Genomic DNA, 27,491 nt, shown 5'->3' with positions numbered 1-27,491 from the left:
CTATCTATGGGCACGTGGCCACGGTGCTCATCAGAGATCCTCCCACCCATGGACACATGTGAGATGCTCTCATAGGTGAATCCACAGCCCTGGTGCTCGTGGAAGATGCTGTCATCCGTGGCCACGGACTTGGGCGAGATGGTCCCATCTGTGGGCACGTGGCCATGGTGCTGTTGTGAGCTGCTCCCACCCGTGGACACAGGGAAGATGCTCTTGTCTGTGGGTCCGTGGCCTTGGTGCTCATGGAAGATGCTTTCCACCGTGGGCACAGACTTGGGTGAGATGGACACATCTGTGGGCACGTGGGCATGGAGCTCTTGTGAGCTGCTCCCACCCGTGGACATGTGGAAGATGCTGTCGTACATGGCTCTGTGGCCTTGGTCCTCATGGAAGATGCTGTCATCCGTGGCCATGGACTTGGGTGAGATGGTCCCACCTGTGGACACAGGGAAGATGCTCTTGTCTGTGGATCCGTGGCCTTGGTGCTTGTGGAAGATGCTCCCCTCCGTGGCCATGGACTTGGGTGAGATGGTCCCATCTGTGGGCATGTGGCCACGGTGCTCTTCTGAGCTGCTCCCACCCGTGGACATGTGGAAGATGCTGTCGTATGTGGCTCTGTGGCCTTGGTCCTCATGGAAGATGCTCCCCTCCATGGCCATGGACTTGGGTGAGATGGTCCCCATCCATGGGCACGTGGGCATGGAGCTCTTGTGAGCTGCTCCCACCCATGGACATGTGGAAGATGCTGTCATACGTGGCTCTGTGGCCTTGGTCCTCATGGAAGATGCTCCCATCCATGGCCATGGACTTGGGTGAGATGGTCCCATCCGTGGGCACGTGGGCATGGAGCTCTTGTGAGCTGCTCCCACCTGTGGACATGTGGAAGATGCTGTCATACGTGGCTCTGTGGCCTTGGTCCTCATGGAAGATGCTCCCATCCGTGGCCATGGACTTGGGTGAGATGGTCCCATCTGTGGGCACGTGGGCATGGAGCTCTTCTGAGCTGCTCCCACCCGTGGACATGTGGAAGATGCTGTCGTATGTGGCTCTGTGGCCTTGGTCCTCGTGGAAGATGCTCCCACCCATGGGCACGTGCCGGTGCGAGACGCTCTCTCCCGCCCACCCAAGCCCGTGCCGCTGGTGCGAGACGCTCTGCGCCGTGGCCCCGTGGCCATGGTGGCTGATGTCCCACGGCGCTCGGTCCCCGTGGGGCTGCGCCTCGATGGCTCCCTGCAGCTCCCAGACGCACAGCTGGGCTCGCACCAGGCTGGCCCAGAAGACGTCGGCGCCACCGGGTGCCACGGCGGGTGCCACGGTGGGTGCCACGGCGGGGTGCCACACCGGGGGGGGTCACCCCTTGGGCACCTGCCCCTGAGAAGATGATGGCGTCCTGCGCCGCCAGGACCCCCGGGGTGGCGGGTGGTGGGGGTGGGGGTGCCCGCCGGCTCCATGGCGCGGTGCCCGCTGCTACGGCTGCCTGCCCGCCGTGCACCGGCAGCTGCCCGTCCTGCCCGTCCTGCCCGCGCTGCCCACGCTGCCCGCGCTGCCCGCTGTGCCGGCCATGGCGTGGGTCGGCCCTGTGGGGAGGAGCAGGGGGGAGAGGGGTCGTGGGTGGGGGGCCCTGCAGCGGGGGAGGGGGGGGTGGAGGGAGGGAGGAAGGCAGGAGGAAGGTGGGAGGATGGAGGGATGGAGGGAGGAAGTGGTGGAGGAAGGAGGGAGGAAGGGATGAAAGGAGGAATGAGGGAGGGAGGGAGGAGGAAGGGAGGGAGGGAGGAAAGGAAGAGAGAGGAAGGATGGATAAGGAAGGAGGGAGGAAGGAGGAAGAGAGGGAAGAAGGGAGGAAAGGAGGAGGGAGGAAGGATGATAAGGAAGGAGGGAGGAAGAGAGGGAAGGAGGGAGGGAGGAAAGGAAGAGAGAGGAAGGATGGATAAGGAAGGAGGGGGGAAGGAGGGAGGAGGGAGGGAGGAAAGGAAGAGAGAGGGAGGATGGATAAGGAAGGAGGGAGGAAGGAGGGAGGAGGGAGGGAGGAAAGGAAGAGAGAGGGAGGATGGATAAGGAAGGAGGGAGGAAGGAGGGAGGAGGGAGGGAGGAGGGAGGATAAGGAAGGAGGGAGGAGGGAGGGAAGGAGGAAGAAGGGGGGAAGGGAGGGAGGAGGGCTGAAGGAAGGAGGGAGGAAGGAAGGAGGAAGAGAGGGATGGAGAGAGGGAGGAGGGAGGGAGGAAGGGTGGATAAGGAAGGAGGGAGGAAGAAGGCAGGGAGGGAAGGAGGAAGAAGGGGGGAAGGGAGGGAGGAGGGCTGAAGGAAGGAGGGAGGAAGGAGGGGAGGGAGGCGGGAGAGAGGGAAGGAGGAAGAGGTGGAGGCGGGAGGGATGGAGGAAGGAGGGATGGCAGGAGGAGGAGGAGAGCCGGGGGGCAGGGAGGGGATGGGGGGCAGGGTGGGGGCCCAGCACCCGCACCCAGCACCCGCACCCCGTCCCGGCCCCCGCGTCACCCCACAGCCCCCACGTCACGGCCCCCACGTCACCCGCGTCACCGCCGCCGGCTTCCGGCCCTGCCGGGGCAGGAAAGGGGGATGGGAGGGTGGGGGGTGGGGGGGACACGGACACCCCACCGGCACCCCCCACCCCAGCTGGGGGGCTGCACCCCACCCCGCCCCCCACCCCCACGCCCCCCACCCCCGTAGGCTGCAGCGGGGCACAACCCTATAGCAGCCATCAGAGAAGCCACCACCACCGCGGGGTGGGGGGGTCACGGTGTCTTCCCCCCCCCCCCCCCCCCAGCACCCCTGTCCCGAGCGGGGGACAGCACCCAAGGGTGGGGTGTCCTGCAGCATTGGAGGGGGGGGTCCCCAAATCAAAGAGGGGGGGGCGGGGGTATCAAAACAAAGGTGGGGGAGGGGAGTTGCACCCGGTGGGCGCTGCCTGTATTTGGGGGGGGGGGGGGGGGGGGGGAATACCTGCTGATGCGGGGGGTGCACCCCAGAGTGGGGGCTGCCTGTGTGCTGTGGCGTGGCCACCCTGGTGGGGGCCCCCAAACCCTATCCCCCCCCTCCCCCGAATGCCCCCCAGGGGGGCAGGGGGCATGCCGGAGAGGTGGGGGGGTCCCAGAGGGTTATGGGGGGGTTGGGGTGGGGTCAAGGGATGGGGGGGACCCAAAGGGCTATGGGGGGTCTGGGGGGGGGGGGGCTAAGGGATGGGGGGGGTCCCAAAGAGTTATGAGGGGGCTCTGGGGGGGGTCCCAAGGCCCTAAAGGATTAGTGGGGGGGGGGCTTGGGGGCGGGGCAAGGGATAGGGGGGGGCCCGAAGAGTTATGGGGGGGCTGGGGGTGGGTGGGCCCAAGGGATGGGGGGGGCCCAAAGGGTTATGGGGGGGGCTCCGTGGGGGTCCCAAGGGATGGGGGGGGCCCGAAGAGTTATGGGGGAGCTCGGGGTGGGTGGTCCCAAGGGATGGGGGGGCCCAAAGGGTTATGGGGGGGCTGGGGGTGGGTGGTCCCAAGGGATGGGGGGGCCCAAAGGGTTATGGGGGAGCTCGGGGTGGGTGGTCCCAAGGGATGGGGGGGCCCCAAAGGGTTATGGGGGGGCTGGGGGTGGGTGGTCCCAAGGGATGGGGGGGGCCCAAAGGGTTATGGGGGGGCTCCGTGGGGGTCCCAAGGGATGGGGGGGCCCAAAGGGTTATGGGGGGGCTCCGTGGGGGTCCCAAGGGATGGGGGGGCCCAAAGGGCTATGGAGGAGCTCGGGGGGGGCTCAAGGGATGCGGGGGGGGGGGGTGTGTGTCCCAAAGGGTTATGGACTCGGGGGGGGGTCCCACGGGGTGGAGGGGGTCCCAAAGGGTTATGGGGGGGCTCGGGGGGGGGGGGGGTCCCAAGGGGTGGAGGGAGACCCAAAAGGCTTCTAAGGGGACTCGGGGGGGGTCTATGGGGGACCCCAAGGGGTTAAGGGGGGGCCTTGAAGGAGGGGGACCCAAAGGGGGGGACCCCAAAGTGGGAGGGGGAACCTAAAGGTTTGGGAGGGGGTTTTGGGGGTGTTCAAGGGGGGGGGGGGGAGGCGCCGAGGGGTGGGGGTGGGGCCCAAAAGTTTACAGAGAGGTTCGGGGCGGGGGGGGTGTCCCCAAAGGGGTGTGAGGGGGACCCCAAGGGCTATGGGGGACCCCCAAAGCTTATGGGGGGGGTGCGGGGGGGGTTGCGGGGGTCTCCAAGGGTTGGGGGTAAGCCAAAGTGAGGGGGGGGGGATCCGGAGATATGGGGGGGCTCCCCGGGGGCGGCGGGGGACCCTCAGGAGCCACGGGGGACCCCAAGAGTTCGGGGGAGCCCCCGGGGGTGGGGGGGTCCCGAGGGGGCGTTTGGGGGGACCCGGAAAGCTTGAGGGCCCCTCCGGGGGCGGGGGGGGGGCGTGGGGAGCGCTGAGGGCCATGGGGACCCCCCGGGGACCCGGTGCCCCCCCCCCACCCCGGGCCACGGCGCCCTCCCCCGGGCACCCCGGGGGTCCCGCCCGCCCCCCGCCGCCCTCCACCGCCCTCCGCCGCCCTCCCCTTACCGGCCCTGCCGGCGCGCCGCGGGGGGCGTGTCCTGCGCAGGCCCCGCCCACAGCCCCGCCCCCGCCGGGCGGAACAGGCCGCGCGTGGGGCCCCCCCCTCCCCCCGCCTGCCCGGGCCCGATCCTGCCCCACGGGGCCCGATCCGGCCCCGCCACCACACGATCCTGCCCTCCATGGGCCCGATCCTGCCCCGCCACGGGCCCGACCCTGCCCCACGGGGCCCGATCCTGCCCCACAGAGCTTAATACTGCCCCACGGGGCCCGATCCTGCCCATATCCTGCCCCACAGGACCTGATCCTGCCCCACGGGGCCCGATCCTGCCCCACAGAGCTTAATACTGCCCCACGGGGCCCGATCCTGCCCATATCCTGCCCCCACAGGACCTGATCCTGCCCCACGGGGCCCGATCCTGCCCCTCCACGGGCCTGATCCTGCCCCTCCATGGGCCTGATCCTGTCACCCCATGGACAGATCCTGCCCCACGGGGCCCGATCCTGCCCCTCCACCACACCATCCTGCCCCTCCACGGACCCGGTCCTGCCCCACGGAGCCTGATGCTGCCCCACGGGGCCCGATTCTGCCCCTATCCCGCCCCACAGGCCCTGATCCTGCCCCTCCACGAGATTATACTGCCCCACGGGGCCCGATCCTGCCCCTCCATGGGCCCGATCCTGCTTTGCCATGGGCCTGATCCTGTCCCCCCCATGGACAGATCCTGCCCCACGGGGGCCCGATCCTGCCCCTCCACGGACCCGATCCTGCCCCACGGAGCCTGATGCTGCCCCACGGGGCCCGATCCTGCCCCTATCCCACCCCCACAGGACCCGATCCTGCCCCTCCACGATCTGATCCTGCCCCACGGGGCCCGATCCTGGCCATTCCCCGCCCCACCTCTGTCCCACGGGGTCCCAACCTGCCCCCCCTCCCCCCATCTGTGTCCCCCCCCCCCCCCCCCAACCAGTCACCACAAGCTGAGACAAGCAGCATCGCTTTATTCCCCCACCCAGGGGGCCAACGGTGGGGAGGAGACCCCCACCCATGGGTGCCCCCCTCCCCCCCCCCCCCACGGGTGCTGGGGTCACTTGCGGCGCAGGTAGAAGGCGGTGACAGCGGGGGGGGGCAGCCAGGGCCAGCTCCTCCCCCGGCCCCAGCGCGGTGCTGAGGAAGAGCCCGGGGAAGGCGGCTGCCTCGAAAGTGTGCGTGGAGCCACCAAAGGTCTTGTAGAAGGTGTAGGGGGTGGCCTCTGCCCCCCGCAAGAACAGGTCCAGCAGCTCCACCTCCTGCCATGGGTGGGGGTCAGCTCTTGGACACCACCCCAGGGTGCCACCATCCCAGGGAACCCCCCATCTCCAGGTGCCACCATCTCAAGTTGGGTCTATTTCCAGGAGCCACCATCTCCACGTGATGCCATCATGATGTGACACCACCCTGGGGAACCCTCACCTTCAGGTGATGCCACCTCAGGGTGGCACCATTTTGGGATGACACCATCTTAGGGTGCCACTGCCTTGGGTTGCTCACCCTTCAGTTGACCCATCTTGAGATGACCCACCTCTGGATGTCCACCACCCCAGGGTGCCTCCACCTTGGGTTGACCCACCTCTGGATGTCCACCACCCCAGGGTGCCCCCATCTTGGGTTGCCCAGCTTGAGTTGACTCATCTAGCATTGACCCACCTCTGGATGTCTACCACCCCAGGGTGTCCCCTTGTCTCCACCTTGGCTCACCCACCTTGGGTTAACCCACCTCTGGATGTCCACCACCTCAGGGTGCCCTACCTTGGGTTGTCCACCTTGGGTTGACCCACTGCTGCATCCCCCACCACCCCAGGATGCCCCCACCTTGGCTCATCCAGCTTGGGTTGACCCACCTCTGGATGTCCACCACCCCAGGGTGCCTCCACCTTGGGTTGACCCCACCTCTGGATGTCCACCACCCCAGGGTGCCCCCACCTTGGGTTGACCCACCTCTGGATGTCCACCACCACAGGGTGCCCCCACCTTGGGTTGACCCACCTCTGGATGTCCACCACCCCAGGGGTGCCCCCACCTTGGGTCGACCCACCTCTGGATGTCCACCACCCTAGGGTGCCCCCACCTTGGGTCGACCCACCTCTGGATGTCCACCACCCCAGGGTGCCCCCACCTTGGGTCGACCCACCTCTGGATGTCCACCACCCCAGGGTGCCCCCACCTTGGGTCGACCCACCTCTGGATGTCCACCACCCCAGGGTGCCCCCACCTTGGGTCGACCCACCTCTGGATGTCCACCACCCCAGGGTGCCCCCACCTTGGGTCGACCCACCTCTGGATGTCCACCACCCCAGGGTGCCCCCCACCTTGGGTCGACCCACCTCTGGATGTCCACCACCCCAGGGTGCCCCCCCACCTTGGGTTGACCCACCTCTGAATGTCCACCACCCCAGGGTGCCCCCACCTTGGGTTGACCCACCTCTGGATGTCCACCACCCCAGGGTGCCCCCACCTTGGGTTGACCCACCTCTGGGTCTCCTTCCACCCCAGGGTGCCCCCACCTTAGATCATCTGCCTTGAGTTGACCAACCTTGAGTTGCCCCACCCCAGGGTGCCCCCCACCCTGGGCCACCTCCCACTGTGACACCCCCCCACGCTCACCTCCAGCTTCAGCTGGGGCTCGGGGCCCGTGCCACAGGAGAGGGCCATGGTGCCACCACGGATACCCACGATGAGGGGACAGCGCTGGCGCTCCAGGTGCTGGTTGGGCACCACGCTGATGGGTTCTACAAGGAGATGGGTGGGCTGGGTGGGAGCGCCCGTGGGTGGGGTTGGCACCCCTTCCCCACCCAGGGCACCCACCTTCCTGGGCGGCGTTGGCACCCTGCAGGCTGGTGGCCACCAGGCGCCCGTTGTGCAGGCAGAGCCCCTTCTGCTCCGTGTCCCTCATCATGTAGTGGTAGGGCTGCGCCCGGGGCTGCCTGCCCGCCGAGGCCGCTGTCACCTCCTCCGAGAACTCTGCCAGGGGACACGGGGACGTGGGGGCACGGGGAGGGGACACAGGAGTCGTCGTGGGGATGTGGGGGTATCACAGGGACGTGGGGACAGGAGACATGGGAAAGGGGTCCCAGGGTGTCTTCCAGGTGCATGGGGGCATGTGGGCATCACAGGGACATGGGGATGGGGGACGTGGGGACAGGGGACACTAGGAGGGGGGCACAGGGAGTGTCCCAGGTGCATGGGGGACATGTGGGCATCACAGGGACGTGGGGACAGGGGGACACTAGGAGGGGGCACAGGGCATGTCCCAGGTGCATGGGGACATGTGGGCATCACAGGGACGTGGGGACAGGGGACACTAGGAGGGGGCACAGGGCATGTCCCAGGTGCATGGGGACATGTGGGCATCACAGGGACGTGGGGACAGGGGGACACTAGGAGGGGGCACAGGGCATGTCCCAGGTGCATGGGGACATGTGGGCATCACAGGGACATGGGGGATGGGGGACGTGGGGACAGGGGACACTAGGAGGGGGCACAGGGAGTGTCCCAGGTGCATGGGGACATGTGGGCATCACAGGGACGTGGGGACAGGGGACACTAGGAGGGGGCACAGGGCATGTCCCAGGTGCATGGGGACATGTGGGCATCACAGGGACGTGGGGGACAGGGGACACTAGGAGGGGGCACAGGGCATGTCCCAGGTGCATGGGGACATGTGGGCATCACAGGGACGTGGGGATGGGGGGACGTGGGGACAGGGGACACTAGGAGGGGGCACAGGGAGTGTCTCAGGTGCATGGGGACATGTGGGCATCACAGGGACATGGGGACAGGGGACACTAGGAGGGGGCACAGGGAGTGTCTCAGGTGCATGGGGACATGTGGGCATCACAGGGACATGGGGATGGGGGACGTGGGGACAGAGGACACTAGGAGGGGGCACAGGGAGTGTCCCAGGTGCATGGGGACATGTGGGCATCACAGGGACGTGGGGACAGGGGACACTAGGAGGGGGCACAGGGGGTGTCCCAGGTGCATGGGGACATGTGGGCATCACAGGGACATGGGGATGGGGGGACGTGGGGACAGGGGACACTAGGAGGGGGCACAGGGAGTGTCTCAGGTGCATGGGGGACATGTGGGCATCACAGGGACGTGGGGACAGGGGACACTAGGAGGGGGCACAGGGAGTGTCCCAGGTGCATGGGGACATGTGGGCATCACAGGGACGTGGGGACAGGGGACACTAGGAGGGGGCACAGGGCATGTCCCAGGTGCATGGGGACATGTGGGCATCACAGGGACATGGGGATGGGGGACGTGGGGACAGGGGACACTAGGAGGGGGCACAGGGCATGTCCCAGGTGCATGGGGACATGTGGGCATCACAGGGACATGGGGATGGGGGACGAGGGGACATGGGGATGGGGCACACAGGGGTGATGGGCACATGAAGGTGGGGGACATGGGGACAAGGGACATGGAGAGTGTGTCAGGGCCTGTCTCAGGTGCATGGGGACATGGGGACATGGGGACATGGGGACATGGGGATGGGGCACACAGTCATCATGGGCGCATGGGGACATGGGGACACAGGGACCTGGGGATGGGGGACATGGGGATGGGGCACACTGGGGGGATGGACACAGGGACAGGGGGACAGGGGCATAGGGGGCAGGTGGGGACACAGGGACATGTGGGGACAGACCCCCGGTGCCCGCTGGGCACTACCTTTCCCCAGGAACTCGTCGAACAAGGCCACCATGTCAGGGTCGATGACAGACTCCGCCATGTCCCTTGTCCCCATGCTCAGCCCCGCCGTGACACCCGGCGGGTGCCGGAGGTTCTGGGACCGCTCCAGGTGTCCCTGGGGACCTCGGGGCCAGCTGCGCCCCGGCGGGGGGAGGGGGAGAGAGGGGGTGAGGGTGGGCACAAGGGGAGGGACAACCCTGTCCCCACCCTGTCCCCGCTCACCTGGAGGCAGGTCTGGACACGCGGGACATGGCTGAGCCTGCGTGACAGATGGGGCAGCACGTGGGTGACACAGGTGACACGGGTGGGGGACCCCACCCCGCCCCTCCCCCCCCTCCGTGATGCACCCAGCCTCCCCATTGCCAACAGGCGGCTCCGCGTTGTCAGTAGGTTCCAGAGTGAACGCCCTCCGAGTATCGCCTGGGCAGGACCCAGCTTGTCCCTGTCCCCTGTCCCCTGTCCCCGTTCCCAGCGGTACCTGTGGATCCGTCAGCTTCCAAAATCCCGTCCCCGCGATCTCTGGGCTCCGTGTGTCCCCCCCCCCAGGGTGACAGTGGCTTTTATAGGAGTGGGCGGGGCGGGGGCCGCCCCGGTAATTGTGCGGGAGGGAGCTGGGCTGGGCGGGCGGGGTGACGAGGACACGGAGCGATGGTGAAACACAACCTGGTCCCCGCGTCCCCCGTGTCCCCACGCCGTGACGCCCCCCCGGTCACCACGGCCGGGTGCCCCCCAGTGCTGTGAGCCGGGGTGCCCCCCGCCGTGCCCGTCCCCGCGGTGTCCCCTGTGCCCCGTGACGCCACGTGCCCCACAGGTGGTCCCCGCGATGCCACTGCACCTTGTCCCCAACATACCGGCGTGTCCCCTGTGCCTGGCCCTGCTGGTGCCTGTGAGCCATGGCCCTGGGGTCCCACGTGCCCTGTCCCCGAGGTCCCCGTGGTCCTGCATGTTGTCCCCGAGGTCCCGTGAGCCCTGTCCCCGAGGTCCCATGCGTCCTGTCCCTGAAGTCCTGTGAGCCCTGTCCCCAAAGTCCCATGTGTCCTGTCCCCAAGGTCCTGTGAGCCATGGCCCCAAAGTCCCATGCGTCCTGTCCCCGAGGTCCCGTGAGCCCTGTCCCCAAAGTCCCATGTGTCCTGTCCCCGAGGTCCCATGTGTCCTGTCCCCGAGGTCCCGTGAGCCCTGTCCCCAAAGTCCCATGCGTCCTGTCCCCGAGGTCCCATGTGTCCTGTCCCCGAGGTCCCGTGAGCCCTGTCCCCAAAGTCCCATGCGTCCTGTCCCCAAGGTCCTGTGAGCCCTGTCCCCAAGGTCCCATGCGTCCTGTCCCCGAGGTCCCGTGAGCCCTGTCCCCAAAGTCCCATGCGTCCTGTCCCCGAGGTCCCATGTGTCCTGTCCCCGAGGTCCCATGAGCCCTGTCCCCAAAGTCCCATGCGTCCTGTCCCCGAGGTCCTGTGAGCCCTGTCCCCAAGGTCCCATGCGTCCTGTCCCCAAGGTCCCATGCGTCCTGTCCCCGAGGTCCCATGCGTCCTGTCCCCGAGGTCCTGTGAGCCCTGTCCCCAAAGTCCCATGTGTCCTGTCCCCAAGGTCCCATGTGTCCTGTCCCCGAGGTCCCGTGAGCCCTGTCCCCAAAGTCCCATGTGTCCTGTCCCCAAGGTCCCATGTGTCCTGTCCCCAAGGTCCTGTGAGCCCTGTCCCCAAGGTCCCATGCGTCCTGTCCCCAAGGTCCTGTGAGCCCTGTCCCCAAGGTCCCATGCGTCCTGTCCCCGAGGTCCCATGTGTCCTGTCCCCAAGGTCCTGTGAGCCCTGTCCCCGAGGTCCCATGCGTCCTGTCCCCAAGGTCCCATGTGTCCTGTCCCCAAGGTCCTGTGAGCCCTGTCCCCAAAGTCCCATGTGTCCTGTCCCCGAGGTCCCGTGAGCCCTGTCCCCAAGGTCCCATGCGTCCTGTCCCCGAGGTCCTGTGAGCCCTGTCCCCGAGGTCCCGTGAGCCCTGTTCCCAAGGTCCCATGCGTCCTGTCCCCGAGGTCCCGTGAGCCCTGTCCCCAAAGTCCTGTGAGCCCTGTCCCCAAAGTCCCATGCGTCCTGTCCCCAAGGTCCCATGAGCCCTGTCCCCAAGGTCCCATGTGTCCTGTCCCCAAGGTCCTGTGAGCCCTGTCCCCAAGGTCCCATGCGTCCTGTCCCCGAGGTCCTGTGTGTCCTGTCCCCGAGGTCCCGTGAGCCCTGTCCCCAAAGTCCTGTGAGCCCTGTCCCCGAGGTCCCATGTGTCCTGTCTCCGAGGTCCCGTGAGCCCTGTCCCCAAGGTCCCATGCGTCCTGTCCCCGAGGTCCCATGCGTCCTGTCCCCGAGGTCCTGTGAGCCCTGTCCCCAAGGTCCCATGTGTCCTGTCCCCAAGGTCCTGTGAGCCCTGTCCCCGAGGTCCCATGCGTCCTGTCCCCAAGGTCCTGTGAGCCCTGTCCCCGAGGTCCCTTACGTCCTGTCCCCGAGGTCCCGCACACTGTCCCTGCTGCCTGTGTGCCTTGTCCCTGTGGTCCCACATGCCCTGCCCCTGTGGTCCCATGTTTCCTGTCCCCAAGGTCCTGCATGTTGTCCCTGTGGTCCCTGTGGCCCCATCCCTGTGGTCCCATGAGTCCTCCTGTCCCCAAGGTCCTGTGAGTCCTGTCCCCGAGGTCCTGCACGTTGTCCCTGTGGCCCCATCCCTGAGGTCCCGTGAGCCCTGTCCCCAAGGTCCCATGTGTCCTGTCCCTGTGGTCCCGCACGCTGTCCCCGCTGCCTGTGTGCTGTGTCCCTGAGGTCCCATGTGCCCTGTCCCCGAGGTCCTGCATGTTGTCCCTGCGGTCCCATGTGCCCTGTCCCTGTGGCCCCATGTGTGCTGTCCCCGAGGTCCCGTGAGCCCTGTCCCCAAGGTCCCACACGCTGTCCCCACTGCCTGTGCGCCCTGTCCCTGTGGTCCCGCCTGCCCCGTCCCTGCCATGCCCATGTGCCCTGTCCCCACAGCCCCATGTACCTTGTCCCCACGGTGCCCACGTGCCCCATCCCCCCACGCCACACCATGTGTGTGGTGCCAGCGGCAGGTGACATGTGCTGGGCAGGAGGTGGCTGCCACCGCCACCAAATCCGGGAAGAGGCTCAGCCTGGGAGACACCCGGCTATGGGGCAGCCCCACAGGCTGCGTCACCCCTCCGTGGGGATGTCCCGTTCCTGTCCCTAACGAACCGGTGGCGCAACACCGGCCATTGTGCCACGGTGACGCGGGCACCGGGAGTCACCGCGCGCCCTGCCCTGCCCTCCCGCCCCGCTGCCACCCACGCCACGGGGACCAAGGTGTCTTGAGAATCTTTATTCCTGGGGGGGTGGCACTGTCCCCGGGGGGGGTGGCACTGTCCCCAGAGGGATGGCACTGTCCCCGGGGGGTGGTACTGTCCCCAGGGGGATGGCACCGTTCCTGCTGTGAGGATAGCACTGTCCCCAAGGGGGTGGCACTGTCCCCAGGGGGATGGCACCATCCCTGCTGTGAGGATGGCACTGTCCCCAGGGGGACGGCTTTGTCACTGGGGGGATGGCGCTGTCCCCAGGGGGATGGCACCATCCCTGCTGTGAGGATGGCACTGTCCTGCCACCATCCTCGGGGGGGGGGGGATGTCACCATCCCAGGGGGATGTCATCATCCTCGGGGTGATATCACTGGCCCCAGGGGGATGTCATCATCTTCAGGGGGATGTCACCATCCCAGGGGGGACATTACTGACCCCAGCAGGCCGTCACCATCCCCAGCGTGAGGATGCCACCGTCCCCAAGGGGATGTCACCATCCTCAGGGATCTGTCACCACCCCAGGGGGGATACCACCGGCCCCAGGGGGATGTCATCATCCTCAGGGGGATGTCACCACCCCAGGGGGCATACCACCGGCCCCAGGGGGATGTCATCATCCTCAGGGGGATGTCACCATCCCAGGGGGGATACCACCGACCCCAGTGGGCTGTCACCATCCCCAGCGTGAGGATGCCACCGTTCCCAGGGGACTGTCACCATCGCTGGGGCCGAGGGGGTTCAGCCGAGCTGGAAGTAGAAGTCGAGGAGGTGGGTGGCATCGGGGTGGCGGGAGAGCCCCAGGGGCTGGTGGCCGCGGGCCGAGGTGCAGAGGAACCAGCCGGGGTTGGCGGCCGACTCGAAGCGCCACAGCCCGTCCTTGTAGGAGCGGCAGAAGGTGAAGGCGGCCGCGGCGGCCCCGGCGTGGGGCAGCTCCCTGATGTCAGCGTCCTAAGGTGGGCCCCGGCCCCGGACTGTCACCGGCAGCCGGCCGGGGACAAGGGTGACAGCCCCACCTGGATCTGTGGGGGTCCCCAGCCCGGTGGTGGCCCTGTCCCCTCTGGGGTTCCCGTCCCCACAATGCCCCAGCCCTGGGATCCCGGTGTCCCCACCCCTGACGTGGCTTTGTCCCCAGGTGCCCCCTCCCCGTAGTGTCCCCAGCCCTGTAAGCCCCATGTCCCCTTTCCCCACAGTGTCGCCACAACCCTGTGGTGTCCCCATCCCCATATGCCCCCTTCCTACTGTGTCCCCATCCCTGTGACATCCCCAACCCTGTGACATCCCCATCTCCACAGTGTCCCCAATCCCTTTGAAGTCCCAACCCCTTTGGTGTCCCCATCTCCATGGCATCCCCATCCCTGTGCCATCCTTGTCCCTGCAGTGTCCCCACCCCTTTGACATCCCCATCCCCACAGTGTCCCCATCCCCACAGTGTCCCCATCCCCATGGCATCCCTGTCCCCCTCGTGCCCCCATCCCCATGGCATCCCTCTTCCCCTGGTGTCCCTGTCCCCCTCGTGCCCCTATCCCCATGGCATCCCTGTCCCCCTGGTGGCCCTGTCCCTCTCGTGCCCCCATCCCCATGGCATCCCTGTCCCCCTGGTGCCCCCATCCCTGTCACATCCCCATCCCCATGGCATCCCTGTCCCCCTGGTACCCCCATCCTGGCATCCCTGTCCCCCTGGTAACCCCATCCCTCTGGCATCCCCGCAGTGCCCCCAGCCCCATGGTGTCCCCATGGCATCCCTGCCCCTTTGGTGTCCCCCAGCCCGTGTCCCCTGACCTGCAGCTGCAGGGTGGGCTGCCTGGCGGGGGGGCTGGCCAGGCAGCGGGTCCCGTTCTGGAAGCCCAGGATGACGGGCAGCCTGGCGGGCTCGAAAGCGCGGTTGGGCACCCAAAACACCTTCTCTGCGGGGGGGGGGGGGGACAAACAGATGGGGCCATCAGGGCCACGACGTGTGTGTCACCCCCTCCTCTATGTCCCCATGTCCCTGCCTGACCTTCAAGGGCGGCGTTGGCCCCTTGCAGGTGCGCGGCCACCAGCTGGTCGTTGCGTAGGTAAAGTGACTTCTGGTTGATGTCCCAGATCCTGCGGAGGACAGCGGTGCTGGCAGTGCCCCCCCCCACCCTCCCGGTCCTTCCCGTCCTCCTGGGGTGTCACCCATGGGTGCTATCCCCTCCCCCACTCACCGGTACTGGAAGACTTTGGTTTGCAGGGCGGGCATGTGGCAGGGGGTGAAGCCTTCGGCCTCTGCGCAGAGGAAGAGGAGGGCGAGGGTGAGCACGGGCTGGCACGCCATGGCACCCCACTGCCTGCCACCCGTGCCCCCTCGCCTTTATAACCCCTCCCGAAATTCCCAGCCTGCGGAGGCGGGGGGGCTGCCGCTGGCGCAATCCACCCCATGGTTCCGCTTCCCTCCCACCTCGCCGGGCCCTTCCCCGGGGGGTCTCCCAGCCACCCGCTCACCCCGCATCCCGGCAAAGCTCCAGGGCCGCGCCTGGGAGGGAGGAAGGAAGGAAGGAGGTTGGTGGTGTTGCCACACTGCTGGCGGGGTGTGAAGGCTTGGTTCCGCCCAGCCGGAGGGCTCGGCACGGCTGGGGGCGGCAGCTGGAGCCGGGCGTCCCGGGGAGGCGGACACACACGTGGGGACACCCCCGGGGGTCAGCGGGGGTCCCCGGAGCTGGCCCGAGTGGGACTCGAACTGTCAACCTCAGCGCTGGGGAGGCAGCGCCTTCCCCGCTGCGCCACCGGGCGGGAGGCACTGCGCATGCATGGGCCAGCCTGGCGGGTGCGCATGCGCAGTGAGGCGCCGCGCCGCCGGCGGTGGGACCCCAGCGGGCACCCGTAGGTGAAGCGTGGGGACCAGTGAGTGGCCGGCGGCGGGCGGCGCATGCGCAGTGTGGGCGGGGCGCGGGCGGCGCATGCGTGGTATGGGAGGGGCGCGGGGCGGCGCATGCGCAGTGTGGGCGGGGCGCGGGGCGGCGCCTGCGCGGGGCGGGAAGGGCAGCGGTCGCGCATGCGCAGCGCGGCCCCCGCCGGGCGGGGCGGGACGCGGGCCATGGCGGGCGGCGGGGCGCTGCGGGTGGCCGTTGCCGCCCTGGTGCTGGCGGCCTGGGGCGCCCACGGCCTCTACTTCCACATCGGCGAGACCGAGAAGCGCTGCTTTATCGAGGAGATCCCGGATGAGACCATGGTTATCGGTGCGGGGCGCGGAGGGGCCTCCGGGGGCCGGGAGAGATCGCTGGGAGCGGGGTGGCCGCGGGATCCGGGAGGGCACCGGGAACCGGGAGGGCACCGGGAGGGACCACCGGCTACCGGGGGCGCGATGGGAGCGATCACCGGGCACCGGGGTGGCTCCGGGAGGGGCCACCGGCCACCGGCGGTGCGATGGGAGCGATCACCGGGCATCGGGGGGGCACCGGGAGGGGACAGCGGGCACCGGGGGGTAACTGGAGGGACCACCGGGTACAGGGGGGGCGATGGGAGGGGGCACCAGGCACCGGGGGGGAGGCGATGGGAGCGATCTCCGGTACCAGGGAGGGACCGGGAGGGACCACCGGGCACCGGGGGGGCACCGGGAGGGACCACCGGGTACGGGGGGGGCATGGGAGCAACCACTGGGTACGGGGGGGCAACGGAAGGGACCTCCAGGCACCGGCGGGGCTACAGGAGGGTCCCCTGGGCACAAGGGGGGCTACGGGAGGGGTCTCCGGGCACTAGGGGGGGAGGGGAGTGACCACCGGGCACCGGGGGGGGGGGCACCGGGAGGGATCTCTGGTCACTGGGGGGGGATGGAAGGGGGCACTGAGGCAATAACGGGAGGGATCTGGGGGCGATGGGAGCGACCACCAGGCACCGGGAGGGAGCAGGGGGTGATGGGGGGACCCCCAGGAACGACAGGGGAAGGGAGAAGTGGGAGGGACTCCCAGGAACCGGGAGGGGTGGGGGATAACGGGACGGGGGGGGGCTGGCGGGGGTGGTGGGCCCTCTCCAACCCGTTGCCCCCCAGGGAATTACCGGACGCAGCTGTGGGACAAGCAGTCGGAGTCGTTCCTGCCCTCCACCCCGGGGCTGGGCATGCACGTGGAGGTGAAGGACCCCGACGGCAAGGTGAGGGTCCCTGGGGAAGCTGGGGTGCCCCGTGGCCCACGGGTGGGGGTTCCCGGGGGGGGGGGGGGCTTGGGCACCCACCAGCCTGGGGGTAGGATTGTAGGGGCACATGGGGTGCCCACCAGCTGGGGCAGGGGGTCCTTGGGGTGTGTGGGGTTCCCAGGGGTGTCTGCTAGGTGGGGAGGGGGTCCTTGGGGTGCACAGGGTGCTCTCCAGCTGAGGCAGGAGGGGTCCTTGGGGTGCATGGGGCACCCACCAGCCTGGGTGTGGGGTCTCTGGAGCACGTCGGTGCCCACCAGCTGGGGCAGGGGGTCTGTGGACAGCACGGGGTACCCAGCAGTGAGGGCAGGGGGGTCCTTACAGTCCATCAGGTGCCCGCTAGCCTGGGTATGGGGTCCCTGGGGTGCACGGTAACACCCTGGGGTGCTAGCTGGCTGGGTTTGGGGGGTCCTTGGGGTGCCTTCCAGCCAGGGTAGGAGTTCCCTGGGGGGCACAGGGCACCCACCAGGCTGGGTGTGGGGTCTCTGGAACATGTGGGGTGCCTGCCAGCTGGGGCAGGGGGTCCTTACAGTCCATCGGGGTGCCCGCCAGCCTGGGTATGGGGTCTCTGGGGTGCCTGTTGGCTGGGTTTGGGGGGCCCTTAGGGTGCTTTCCAACCAGGGCAGGGGTTCCCTGGGGGGCATGGGGCACCCACCAGCCTGGGTGTGAGGTCCCGGGGGAGCACGGGTGCTTGCTGAAGAAGACAAGGGGTCCCTGGGGAGCACAGGGTGCCTGCCAGGGAGAGCAGGGGGTCCTTGGGGTGCATGGGGCACCCACCAGGCTGGGTGTGGGCTCTCTGAAGCGTGTGGGGTGCCCACCAGCTGGGGCAGGAGGTCCCTGGGGTGTATGGCTGCCCACCAGCAAGGGGGGGGGGGGTTGTCACTGGGGAGCACAGGGTGCCCTCCAGCTGGGCCTGGGGGTCCCTGGGGTGCGCGGTGTACTCCCCAAGAAGGGCAGGGGGCTCCCTGGGGAGCACGGGGTACCTCACCAGCCAGGGCAGGGGGGCTGTGGGACACACGTGGGCTGTCCCGTTGTCTCCCCATGGGTGGGCGGTGGGTGACAGCGGCCGCGTCCCGGCGCAGGTGGTGCTGTCGCGGCAGTACGGCTCCGAAGGGCGCTTCACCTTCACCTCCCACACGCCGGGCGAGCACCAGATCTGCCTCCACTCCAACTCCACCCGCATGGCGCTCTTCGCCGGCGGCAAACTGGTAATCTGAGGTGGGGGGGGGACGCCCCCCAAACATGGGGAGGGAGTGTCAGCGGCAGCAGGGGTCTGCTGACATGTGTCTCCCCCCCCTCCCTTTCTCTTTGCCCCACAGCGGGTGCACCTGGATATCCAGGTGGGTGAACACACCAACAACTACCCCGAAATCGCCGCCAAGGACAAGCTGACGGAGCTGCAGCTCCGTGCCCGCCAGCTCCTCGACCAGGTCGAGCAGATCCAGAAGGAACAGAACTACCAGCGGGTGCGGAGGGGGCTCCAAGGGGGCGTCAGTTGGGGTGAACCCCCTTTTTCCCTATTGTCACTCCCATTTTTTGTTATTTTTTTTTCCTGTCGGCAGTACCGGGAGGAGCGTTTCCGCATGACAAGCGAGAGCACCAACCAGCGGGTGCTCTGGTGGTCCATCGCCCAAACCATCATCCTCATCCTCACCGGCATCTGGCAGATGAGGCACCTCAAGAGCTTCTTCGAGGCCAAGAAGCTGGTGTAACCCCCACCGTGTCCCAACCCCCCCCGACCCTGGGGGGGGCTCCCACAGTCCCGGGGGGGGAACCCCTGCTGCCTGTCGGCACCCCGAGGGGGGTGGGCAGCTCGGCGGGGGCCCTGCCTGCCATCAGGGACGGGGGGGGCCAGCCCCCGCAGTGGCGTTTGGTTGTGAAATAAAGGATTTTGGGGTCCGATGGGTCTCGCTGGCGCTTTTTGGGGGGCGAGGGGTGGGGTTCACTGGGGTTCCCTGGAGCTTTTGGGGGGGCAAAGGGTGGGGTCCAATGGGGGTTGCTGGCACTTTTTGGGGGGCGAGGGTTGGCTGTGGTGCTGCACCGAGCTGGGCAGGGGGCTCAGCCTCCTGGCTGCCTGCCCACGCTGCGTTTCATGCCCCACCCCCGGGGTGTGCAGCCCCCCGAAGCAAGGGGAAGGGGGGGGACGCAGGCGGTCGGGGCGCCCCCAGCCACCCCCCCCCAGCCCCGCAACCTTGAGCGGTCGGTGCTGCCACTCAGTCCTCCAGCGCTAGGGGGCGGCGCGGCGCTCCGGCCGCTCGTCTGGCGCCGCTCTGGGCACACGCCGGAAGTCTCGGTGGGTTGGTGGGGCCGCGCAGGCGCAGTCGGCGGCGGGCGGCCACCATGGCGGCGGCAGCGGGGTTCGAGCACATGGGGCTGGACGGGCGGCTGCTACGGGTGCGTTGGGGGCCGGGGGCGCTACGGGCACCTGGAGGGGGGCGAGGGGTCAGCGGTGGCGAGGGGGAGGGCTTGGGGGCCCGGGGATGCAGGCCCTGAGGCGGGGCAGGCCTCTGGGGGCACCGGGGGTCCCTCGGCGGGGAGGGGGTCAGGGGCACCGGGGGGGGCTTCCCTTGGGGGGAGCGGAGTTGGGGCACCGGGGGGTCCCTCGGGGGGAGCGGGGCAGGGACACCGGGGGGTCCGTCGGCGGGGAGGGGTTTGGGACACCGCGGGGTCCCTTGGGAGGAGCGAGATTGGGACACTGGGGGTCCCTCTGCGGGGAGGGGGGCAGGGACACCGGGGGGTCCTTCGGTCCCTCGGCGGGGAGGGGGTTGGGTCACCGGGGGGTCCCTTGGGGAGCCCAGGCAGCTGGGACCCCCACGGTGACGGACCACGCAGGCGGTGGCAGAGCTGGGCTGGGCCACCCCCACGGCCATCCAGGCCGAGGCCATTCCCCTGGCACTGGAGGGCCGCGACATCCTGGCCCGGGCCAGGACCGGCTCCGGGAAGACGGGGGCGTACGGGCTGCCCCTGCTGCAGCACCTCCTGCGCGTCAAGGCGGTGAGTGGGGGTGCTGGGTGGGGGGGGGTGCTCGGGGGCACAGAGGGTGGCGAGCAGGGGTGGGTGCTGTGGGGCACGGTGGGCATTGGGGGTTATTGGGCTGGGTGGGTACCATAGGATGTGGGGGGTATGTGGGTGCTGCGGGGTGCCTGGGCATGGGTGGGCGCTGCGGGGCATGTGGGTGCTATAGGGTGCAGGGCATGGGTGGGCACTGTGCGGCACGTGGGTGCAGTGGGGTGCCTGGGTGTGGGTGGGCACTGTGGGGGACATGGATGCTCTAGGGTGCTGGGCATGGGTGCAGTAGGCTGCTGGGGCACGGGTGGGCACCGTGGGGCACGTGGGTGCTATAGGGCGCTGAGCATGGGTGGGCCACATGGGTGCCGTGGGGTGCTGGGCAGGGGTGGGCACTGTGGGGCATGTGGGTGCTGCAGTGTGCTGGGCGTGGGTGGGCCCGGTGGGTGCTACAGGGTGCTGGGCATCGAGCAGGGGGGCTCTGTGGGGCACGTGGGCTCTGTGGGGTGCCAGGGCAGCTCTCCCGTGCCCGTGCCGCGGCAGTGACGGCGGGCGGGGGGCGCGGGCGGGCACAGGCCTCCTCGGCGGTGGCGCAGGCGGTGCGGGCGCTGGTGCTGGTGCCCTCCAAGGAGCTGGGGCAGCAGGTGGTGCACAGCCTGCGGCAGCTGGCGGCTTTCTGCGGTCGTGACCTGCGCGTGGCCGATCTCTGCGCCCAGAGCGACCTCGCCGCGCAGCGGTAAGCCCCCCAGCCCCCCGGCTCCGGGTGCCTGGCCCCCTCCCCCCCCCCCCCCAGCAGGTGGGGGTTGATGGCAGAGGGACTGGTGTGGTGTGGTGTGTCGCCAGGCCGGTATTGATGGAGAAGCCGGACGTGGTGGTGGGCACACCGGGGCGGGTGCTGGCGCACCTCAGCACCCACAGCCTGAGCCTGCGGCACTCGCTGGAGCTGCTGGTGCTGGATGAGGCCGACCTGCTGCTCTCCTTCGGCTTTGGCGAGGACATCAAGGCCTTGCTGTGGTGAGGGGCACGGGGAGCGGGGCAAGGACGGAGACTGGGGGGGCACTGCTGGGGTTGGAGGTTGGGGGGGAGCAGCACCAGGGGTTTGGGGTGTACTGAGGGGATGGGGGCACTTTTGGGGCTGGGGGGCACTGCTGGGGCTGGAGGGTGTGGGGGGCACTGCCTGGGGTTTGGGGGGCACTGCTGGGGCAGGGGGGCACTTTTGGGGCTGGAGGATGGGGGGGGCACTGCCTGGGGTATGGGGGCACTTTTGGGGCTGGGGGGCACTGCTGGGGTTGGAGGATGTGGGGGGCACAGCTGGGCGTTTGGGGGGCACTGCTGGGGCTGGGGGGCACTTTTGGGGCTGGAGGATGTGGGGGGCACAGCACGGTGTTTGGGGGGCACTGCCTGGGGTTTGGGGGGCACTTGGGGCTGGGGGGCACTGCTGGGGCTGGGGGGCACTTTTGGGGCTGGAGGATGCGGGGGGCACAGCTGTGTGTTTGGGGGGCACTTTTGGGGCTGGAGGATGTGGGGGGCACTGCCTGGGGTATAGGGGCACTGCTGGGGCTGGGGGGCACTGCTGGGGCTGGAGGATGCGGGGGGCACAGCTGTGTGTTTGGGGGGCACTTTTTGGGGCTGGAGGATGGGGGGGCACAGCAGGGTGTTTGGGGGGCACTGCCTGGGGCTGGGGGGCACTGCTGGGGCTGGAGGATGTGGGGGGCACAGCTGGGCGTTTGGGGGGCACTGCTGGGGCTGGGGGGAGGGCAGCCTGGAGTCTGGGGGCACAGCCAGGCCAGGCCACCGCAGGGGGGCACTGGCAGAGCCAGAGAGCATCTGGGGGGTGCTGCCAGGGCGGGGGGGGCACAGTGGGTCTCCGGAGGGGTGCCGAGGACTTTGGGGGTGCTGGTGGGGGGCATCTGAGCCCCCCGCATCCCCCCAGCCACCTCCCCAAGATCTACCAGGCGCTGCTGATGTCGGCCACCTTCAGCGCCGATGTGGAGGCCCTCAAGGAGCTGGTGCTGCACAACCCGGTGAGCCTGGGGAGGGGGGCATGGCGGCAGGTTTGGCGGGGGGGGGGGCACGGGGGGAAGGTTGGGGGGTGCGATTGAGGTTGGGGGGGCACAGGGGGAAGTCTGGGGGGGGTCTGAGAGACGTCTGGGGGGGTCTGAGTGGGGTCTCGGGGCGACCAAGTGGAGTATGGGAGGGTCTGAGTGAGGTTTGGGGGGGTTGGAGTGAGGTTTGGGGCGTCAAGTGAGGTCTGGGGGGGGGCACGGGGGGAAGTCTGGGGGGGTCCGAGTGAGGTCTGGGGGGTCCAAGTGGGGTCTGGGGGGGTCCGAGTGGGGTCGGGGGGGTCCGAGTGGGGTCTGGGGGGGGTCCGAGTGGGGTCTGGGGGGGTCCGAGTGAGGTCTGGGGGGGTCCGAGTGCGGTCTGGGGGGGTCTGAGTGGGGTCTGGGGGGGTCCGAGTGGGGTCTGGGGGGGTCCGAGTGGGGTCGGGGGGGGTCCAAGTCGTCTGGGGGGGGCTGGAGTGAGATTGGGGGGGTCCGAGTGGGGTCTGGGGGGGGTCCAAGTCTGTTGGGGGGTCCGAGTGAGGTCTGGGGGGTCCGAGTGGGGTCTGGGGGGGTCCGAGTGGGGTCTGGGGGGTCCGAGTGGGGTCTGGGGGAGTCCGAGTGGGGTCTGGGGGGGTCCGAGTGGGGTCTGGGGGGGTCCAAGTCGGTTGGGGGGCTCCGAGTGGGGTCTGGGGGGCTCCGAGTGGGGTCTGGGGGGCTCCGAGTGGGGTCTGGGGGGCTCCGAGTGGGGTTGGTGGGGTCCGAGTGGGGTCTGGGGGGGTCCAGGTCGGTTGGGGGGGTCCGAGTGGGGTCTGGGGGGGTCCGAGTGGGGTCGGGGGGGGTTCGAGTGGGGTCTGGGGGGGTCTGAGTGGGGTCGGGGGGAGTCCAAGTTGGTTGGGGGGGTCTGAGTGAGTTCTGAGGGGTCCTAGTGCGGTCTGGGGGGGGTCCGAGTGGGGTCTGGGGGGGTCCGAGTGGGGTCGGAGGGGGTCCGAGTGGGGTCGGGGGGGGTCCAAGTCGTTTGGGGGGGTCCGAGTGGGGTCGGGGGGGGGCTGGAGTGAGATTGGGGGGGTCCGAGTGGGGTCTGGGGGGGGTCCAAGTCTGTTGGGGGGTCTGAGTGGGGTCTGGGGGGGTCTGAGTGGGGTCTGGGGGGGTCCGAGTGGGGTCTGGGAGGGTCCGAGTGGGGTCTGGGAGGGTCCGAGTGGGGTCTGGGGGGCTCCGAGTGGGGTCTGGGGGGGTCCGAGTGGGGTCTGGGGGGGTCCGAGTGGGGTTGGGGGGGGTCCAAGTCGTCTGGGGGGGGCTGGAGTGAGATTGGGGGGGTCCGAGTGGGGTCTGGGGGGGGTCCAAGTCTGTTGGGGGGTCCGAGTGGGGTCTGGGGGGGTCCGAGTGAGGTCTGGGGGGGTCCGAGTGAGGTCTGGGGGGGTCCGAGTGGGGTCTGGGGGGGTCCGAGTGGGGTCGGGGGGGGTCCAAGTCGTCTGGGGGGGGCTGGAGTGAGATTGGGGGGGTCCGAGTGGGGTCTGGGGGGGGTCCAAGTCTGTTGGGGGGGGGTCCGAGTGGGGTCTGGGGGGGTCCGAGTGGGGTCTGGGGGGGTCCGAGTGGGGTCTGGGGGGTCCGAGTGGGGTCTGGGGGAGTCCGAGTGGGGTCTGGGGGGCTCCGAGTGGGGTCTGGGGGGCTCCGAGTGGGGTCGGTGGGGTCCGAGTGGTGTCTGAGGGGTCCGAGTGGGGTCTGGGGGGTCCGAGTGGGGTCTGGGGGGGTCCAGGTCGGTTGGGGGGGTCCGAGTGGGGTCTGGGGGGGTCCGAGTGGGGTCGGGGGGGTCCGAGTGGGGTCGGGGGGGGCTCCGAGTGGGGTCTGGGGGGCTCCGAGTGGGGTCTGGGAGGGTCCGAGTGGGGTCTGGGGGGCTCCGAGTGGGGTCGGGGGGGGTCCGAGTGGGGTCGGGGGGGGTCCGAGTGAAGTCTGAGGGGTCCGAGTGGGGTCTGGGGGGTCCGAGTGGGGTCTGGGGGGGTCCGAATGGGATTGGGGGGGTCCGAATGGGATTGGGGGGGTCCGAGTGGGGTCTGGGTGGGTCCGAGTGGGGTCGGGGGGGGTCCGAGTGGGGTCGGGGGGGCTCCGAGTGGGGTCTGGGAGGGTCCGAGTGGGGTCTGGGGGGCTCCGAGTGGGGTCGGGGGGGGTCCGAGTGGGGTCGGGGGGGGTCCGAGTGAGGTCTGAGGGGTCCGAGTGAGGTCTGGGGGGTCCGAGTGGGGTCTGGGGGGTCCGAGTGGGGTCGGGGGGGGTCCGAGTGAGGTCTGAGGGGTCCGAGTGAGGTCTGGGGGGATCCGAGTGGGGTCTGGGGGGTCCGAGTGGGGGCCGGGGGGCCGGCGTGGGCATGAAGACGCGGGGCCAGGGGCACTTGGGAACGCAGCAGCCCAGGGGGTACGGCGGGTGCTGGGGTGCGCTGGTGGGGGGGGGAGGGGTCACACCACCCCCCTTGGCCGCAACTCCCCCTCCCCCCCCTTCCCCCTTCCCCTGACGCTGCCGTGCCGCCTGCAGGTGACGGTGCGGCCGCCGGAGCCCCGGCTCCCGGGCAGCTGCCAGCTGCGGCAGTTCGCGGTGCGCTGCGGCACGGAGGAGGACAAATTCCTGGTGCTGTGCGCCCTGCTGAAGCTGCGGCTGCTGCGCGGCCGGGCCCTGCTCTTCGTGGGCACCCTCGCCCGCTGCTACCGCCTCAAACTCTTCCTCGAGCAGTTCGGCATCCCCGCCTGCGCCCTCAACTCCGAGCTGCCCGCCCGCTCCCGGTAAACCCCCCGGGGGACGGGGGGTGGGGGTGGGGGTTCCCCCTTGGCTTGGGGTATCCCTGGGATAGCGTGGGGGAGGGCAGAGGGGAAAGCGGGGTGCTGTGGGGAGCGGGGTGACTCCTGGGGGCTTGTGGAAGAAGGTGGGGGGGCGACTTTGGGGGGGGGGAAAGCGGGGTGGTCCGTGGGGACGAGGGGGGTCCCCGCTGAGCGGAGGGGTGTCCTTGGGGTGCCAGGGGAAACACCTGCAGGGGGAAGGGCACCCGGGGGGGGGGGGAGGGAGGTCCCAGGAGGGTGCAGGGTGCCCGTGGAGAAAGGGCAGGGGTACCCGTGGGTCGGGGAGGGGGTGGGGGGCAGCGAAGAGGGGTGGGCGCTGGTGGTGGGGGGTGCTGATAGTCCCCCGCCTGGTCCCCAGGTGCCACGTCATCACCCAGTTCAACCGCGGCATCTACGACTACATCGTGGCCACGGACGAGGAGGCGCCGGCAGCGCCCGCCGAGCAGCCCGCCCGCAAGAAGCGCCGGGGTGCTGCCCAAAGGTGAGCCCCCGTGGGTGCCACCGAGCCCCCGTGGGTGCCACCGTGCCACCAGGGCGATGTCCCGCTGCCGCCAGCGAGGGCTGGGGCCCGGGGGAGGTCACCCCCAGCTACAGGGGTGCTCCTGCCTGGGGTGTCCCTTGTCCCCAGGGGGTTCCTGGTGCCTGCTGTGACCCCGAGGAGGAGGCGGGGGGGGGGGTTCTGTCACCCTGGGGGGGGTTGTGCCTCGTGCCCCTGTGGGTGCTGGCCCCAGGGAGGTCCCTGCGTGTCCCCTGTCCCCTTCTTTGGAGGGGTCTCCTTGCGTTGTCCCCGTGGCTCTGGGGTCATTGCGCCCAGGGTGTCCCTGTGCCCAGAGTGTCCTCGTACCCCCGGGGATCACATCCCTGTGCCCACGTCATTGTCTGTCCCAGATGTCCCCTTGCCCAGGCTGTCCCGTGGCCTTGGGGGTCCCCAGCCACCTCCCCCCCCCCCCCCATCTGGGCTGTGTCCCCCCCCAGCAAGGGCAAGGACCCGGAGTACGGCGTCGCACGGGGCATCGACTTCCAAAACGTGGCCGCCGTCATCAACTTCGACGTGCCGACCACGGTCGAGTCCTACATCCACCGCGTGGGCAGGTACGTGGGGCCCCCACGGGCAGGTGGCCGGCGGCCCCCTCCCCACCGCCGTGTCCCCTCCCCACCGCCGTGTCCCCTCCCCACCGCCGTGTCCCCTCCCCACCGCCGTGTCCCCTCTGTGCCCGCAGGACGGCCCGTGCTGACAACCCCGGCACGGCGCTCACCTTCGCGCTGCCTGAGGAGCAGGACGGCCTCGCTCGGCTCGAGGACGCGCTCGCCAAAGGTCGGGGGGACCCCGTGTTGCTTCGTTGAGGGTGGTGGGGGGAGGGGAAGTGGGTGCTGAGGGACACGGGGTGTCAGGAGCGAGGGTCTGGGTGACCCAGCGTGTCCCCACGTGTCCCCCAGAGAATGGCGAGTCCATGCTGCAGCCCTACACATTCTGCATGGAGGAAATCGAGTCACTGCGCTACCGCTGCCGGGTAGGTGGGTGCTGGGCGACGCTGGGGGGCTGTGGGGGGGCCCTGTTTGGGGGATGCCAGGCTGTGACACCCTGGGTGTGTCCCCAGGACGCCATGCGCTCTGTCACCAAGCAGGCGGTGAAGGAGGCCCGGCTGCGGGAGATCAAGGATGAGCTGCTCAACTCCGAGAAACTCAAGGTAACCCTGCTGGTTCCTGGGGGGCTGCCTGCGGGGCTGGGGGTGCTGCGGGGAGGGTGCTGGGCCCTGCCAGCCCCCCAATTCTCTGCGCCCAGGTGTACTTCGAGGACAACCCCCGCGACCTGCACGTCCTGCGCCACGACAAGCCCCTGCACCCCGCCATCGTCAAGCCTCACCTCCGCAACGTGCCCGAGTACCTGGGTACGTCCCCGCACCCTCCAGCCGGCCCTGCTTTGGGGGGGGGGTGGGTGGGAAGGGGGCAGGGTGGGGACCCTGGGGGGGGGGTGATGGCGATGTAGAGGCAAAACAGTGCCTGGGGGGGATGTTGTTGGGGGATGGGAACATCCCCAGGGCCGCCGGCACCCCCTTACCCGCTGCTCTGTGCCCGCAGTGCCCCCCAGCCTCCGCGGCGTCGCCAAACCCAACCTCAAGAAGCGCAAGGGGCTGCGGTTGACCCGCACCGGCACCAACCGTCGGGGCGGCGCGATGGTGAGTGTGGGACGGGCGCAGGGACCACCCCCCCCCCGCCGCCCCCCGCGCTGCCAGAGGGGCTGACGCTGCTTTTTTTTTGCCCCCTCCCTCCAGTCCCGTGGCACCGGCAACCCGCTGCAGAGCTTCAAGTACGCCCGTCGCCGCGCCAAACGCCCGGCTGCGCCGCCCTCCTGAGCCCCCCCCCCCGCTGCCCCACGGACTGTGCCCACCCCAGGGGGCACCGCAGCCCCCCCGCCAGGGACAGGGTGTCTCTGTGCCGTACCCTGCGGGGCGGCTGCGCCCAATAAAGGTGCCGAGGGACTGTGCCAGCTGTGTGCCGTGTTGTGCCGTCGCCTCGCCACGCGCGGTGCCCCCGCCGGCTACGTGACGGGGGAAGGCTGGTGACGCAGCGGTGGGAAGCGGCGTCTCCCGCTGATGCTGGGCAAAGGTGCCAGGGCGTTATTGCCCCCCCCCTTATCAAGGCCAAGGCTGTGCCAGGGCCATAAACAAGGGCAAGGACGCCGTGAGGGGTGGCACTGCCAGCTTTGGGGGACCGGGGTCACCTCGGGCACCCCGACACTGCTGCGCTGCCACTGCCGTGAGCGCGGCAGCCTGGCGTGCCTCGCCCCGGCGCTGGCACCGCGCTGCGGGTGCCGCTCGGCTCATGCAGTGCCACGGGCGCCTGCCGGGGTGCCGGGGTTCACCCAGCCCTGCCCCGTGGCGCACAAGGCAGGCGTTACCCCTCAGGGTACCGGTGA

At 69.6% G+C, this 27,491-nt stretch overlaps 5 protein-coding genes across 7 annotated transcripts; 2 read left to right on the top strand and 3 right to left on the bottom strand.

Moving 5' to 3' along the window:
* Positions 1 to 4,570, bottom strand: LOC129785813 (mediator of DNA damage checkpoint protein 1-like; the record flags this gene model as incomplete). Its single annotated transcript, XM_055820404.1, is given in 2 exon segments — positions 1 to 1,577; positions 4,531 to 4,570. A coding segment is annotated over 1 exon segment (1,451 nt), but the record flags the coding sequence as incomplete, so codon positions are not given.
* A 1,025-nt stretch (positions 4,571 to 5,595) lies between these two features.
* On the bottom strand, positions 5,596 to 9,815 carry LOC114011284 (interleukin-36 receptor antagonist protein-like). The gene is given in 7 exon segments (XM_055820401.1): positions 5,596 to 5,652; positions 5,654 to 5,811; positions 7,166 to 7,290; positions 7,367 to 7,522; positions 9,239 to 9,393; positions 9,482 to 9,518; positions 9,738 to 9,815. Coding segments are annotated over 6 exon segments (666 nt in total). The 5' UTR covers positions 9,511 to 9,518; positions 9,738 to 9,815; the 3' UTR covers positions 5,596 to 5,609.
* Positions 9,816 to 12,571: 2,756 nt separating this feature from the next.
* LOC101916183 (interleukin-1 receptor antagonist protein-like) lies at positions 12,572 to 15,305 on the bottom strand. Of its 2 annotated transcripts, XM_055820403.1 has the most exons (5): positions 15,025 to 15,305; positions 14,748 to 14,808; positions 14,558 to 14,646; positions 14,341 to 14,465; positions 12,572 to 13,509 (listed from the first exon to the last, which is right to left on the bottom strand). In XM_055820403.1, the coding sequence occupies exons 1-5, from the start codon at positions 15,029 to 15,031 to the stop codon at positions 13,300 to 13,302; spliced, it is 492 nt and encodes a 163-aa protein (XP_055676378.1). In that variant the 5' UTR covers positions 15,032 to 15,305; the 3' UTR covers positions 12,572 to 13,299. The 2 variants fall into 2 exon arrangements, with proteins under 2 accessions (XP_055676378.1, XP_055676377.1); XM_055820402.1 differs by lacking the exon at positions 15,025 to 15,305 and having other exon boundaries at positions 14,748 to 14,857.
* Positions 15,306 to 15,535: 230 nt separating this feature from the next.
* TMED4 (transmembrane p24 trafficking protein 4) lies at positions 15,536 to 18,609 on the top strand. Its single transcript, XM_055820408.1, has 5 exons — positions 15,536 to 15,758; positions 16,568 to 16,668; positions 17,790 to 17,915; positions 18,027 to 18,173; positions 18,270 to 18,609. The coding sequence occupies exons 1-5, from the start codon at positions 15,575 to 15,577 to the stop codon at positions 18,417 to 18,419; spliced, it is 708 nt and encodes a 235-aa protein (XP_055676383.1). The 5' UTR covers positions 15,536 to 15,574; the 3' UTR covers positions 18,420 to 18,609.
* A 342-nt stretch (positions 18,610 to 18,951) lies between these two features.
* DDX56 (DEAD-box helicase 56) lies at positions 18,952 to 27,059 on the top strand. Of its 2 annotated transcripts, XM_055820397.1 has the most exons (14): positions 18,952 to 19,101; positions 19,540 to 19,701; positions 20,289 to 20,449; positions 20,557 to 20,727; positions 21,647 to 21,737; positions 24,276 to 24,520; positions 24,933 to 25,055; positions 25,550 to 25,666; positions 25,795 to 25,889; positions 26,012 to 26,085; positions 26,173 to 26,262; positions 26,358 to 26,463; positions 26,654 to 26,751; positions 26,848 to 27,059. In XM_055820397.1, exons 1-14 carry the CDS (start codon positions 19,048 to 19,050, stop codon positions 26,926 to 26,928), a joined length of 1,668 nt encoding a protein of 555 aa, XP_055676372.1. In that variant the 5' UTR covers positions 18,952 to 19,047; the 3' UTR covers positions 26,929 to 27,059. The 2 variants fall into 2 exon arrangements, with proteins under 2 accessions (XP_055676372.1, XP_055676373.1); XM_055820398.1 differs by lacking the exons at positions 26,654 to 26,751; positions 26,848 to 27,059 and having other exon boundaries at positions 26,012 to 26,089; positions 26,358 to 26,466.
* The last annotated feature ends 432 nt before the right edge of the window (positions 27,060 to 27,491 follow it).

Source organism: Falco peregrinus, chromosome 17, assembly GCF_023634155.1.
Source record: "Falco peregrinus isolate bFalPer1 chromosome 17, bFalPer1.pri, whole genome shotgun sequence".
Taxonomy (NCBI): domain Eukaryota; kingdom Metazoa; phylum Chordata; class Aves; order Falconiformes; family Falconidae; genus Falco; species Falco peregrinus.
Note: the sequence above shows the minus strand (reverse complement) of the source record. Positions and strands in the feature narration are given on the sequence as shown.

Coding starts and splice junctions, on each gene's coding strand:
- LOC101916183 (XM_055820402.1), bottom strand. CDS start 14,857: ATGGCGTGCCAGCCCGTGCTCACCCTCGCCCTCCTCTTCCTCTGCGCA. Junction 14,647..14,747: donor ACCAAAGTCTTCCAGTACCG/GTGAGTGGGGGA, acceptor TGTCCTCCGCAG/GATCTGGGACATCAACCAGA. Junction 13,510..14,340: donor AGCCCACCCTGCAGCTGCAG/GTCAGGGGACAC, acceptor GGCCCACCTTAG/GACGCTGACATCAGGGAGCT.
- TMED4 (XM_055820408.1), top strand. CDS start 15,575: ATGCGCAGCGCGGCCCCCGCCGGGCGGGGCGGGACGCGGGCCATGGCG. Junction 15,759..16,567: donor GGATGAGACCATGGTTATCG/GTGCGGGGCGCG, acceptor GTTGCCCCCCAG/GGAATTACCGGACGCAGCTG. Junction 16,669..17,789: donor TGAAGGACCCCGACGGCAAG/GTGAGGGTCCCT, acceptor GTCCCGGCGCAG/GTGGTGCTGTCGCGGCAGTA.
- DDX56 (XM_055820397.1), top strand. CDS start 19,048: ATGGCGGCGGCAGCGGGGTTCGAGCACATGGGGCTGGACGGGCGGCTG. Junction 19,102..19,539: donor TGGACGGGCGGCTGCTACGG/GTGCGTTGGGGG, acceptor CGGACCACGCAG/GCGGTGGCAGAGCTGGGCTG. Junction 20,728..21,646: donor GACATCAAGGCCTTGCTGTG/GTGAGGGGCACG, acceptor GCATCCCCCCAG/CCACCTCCCCAAGATCTACC.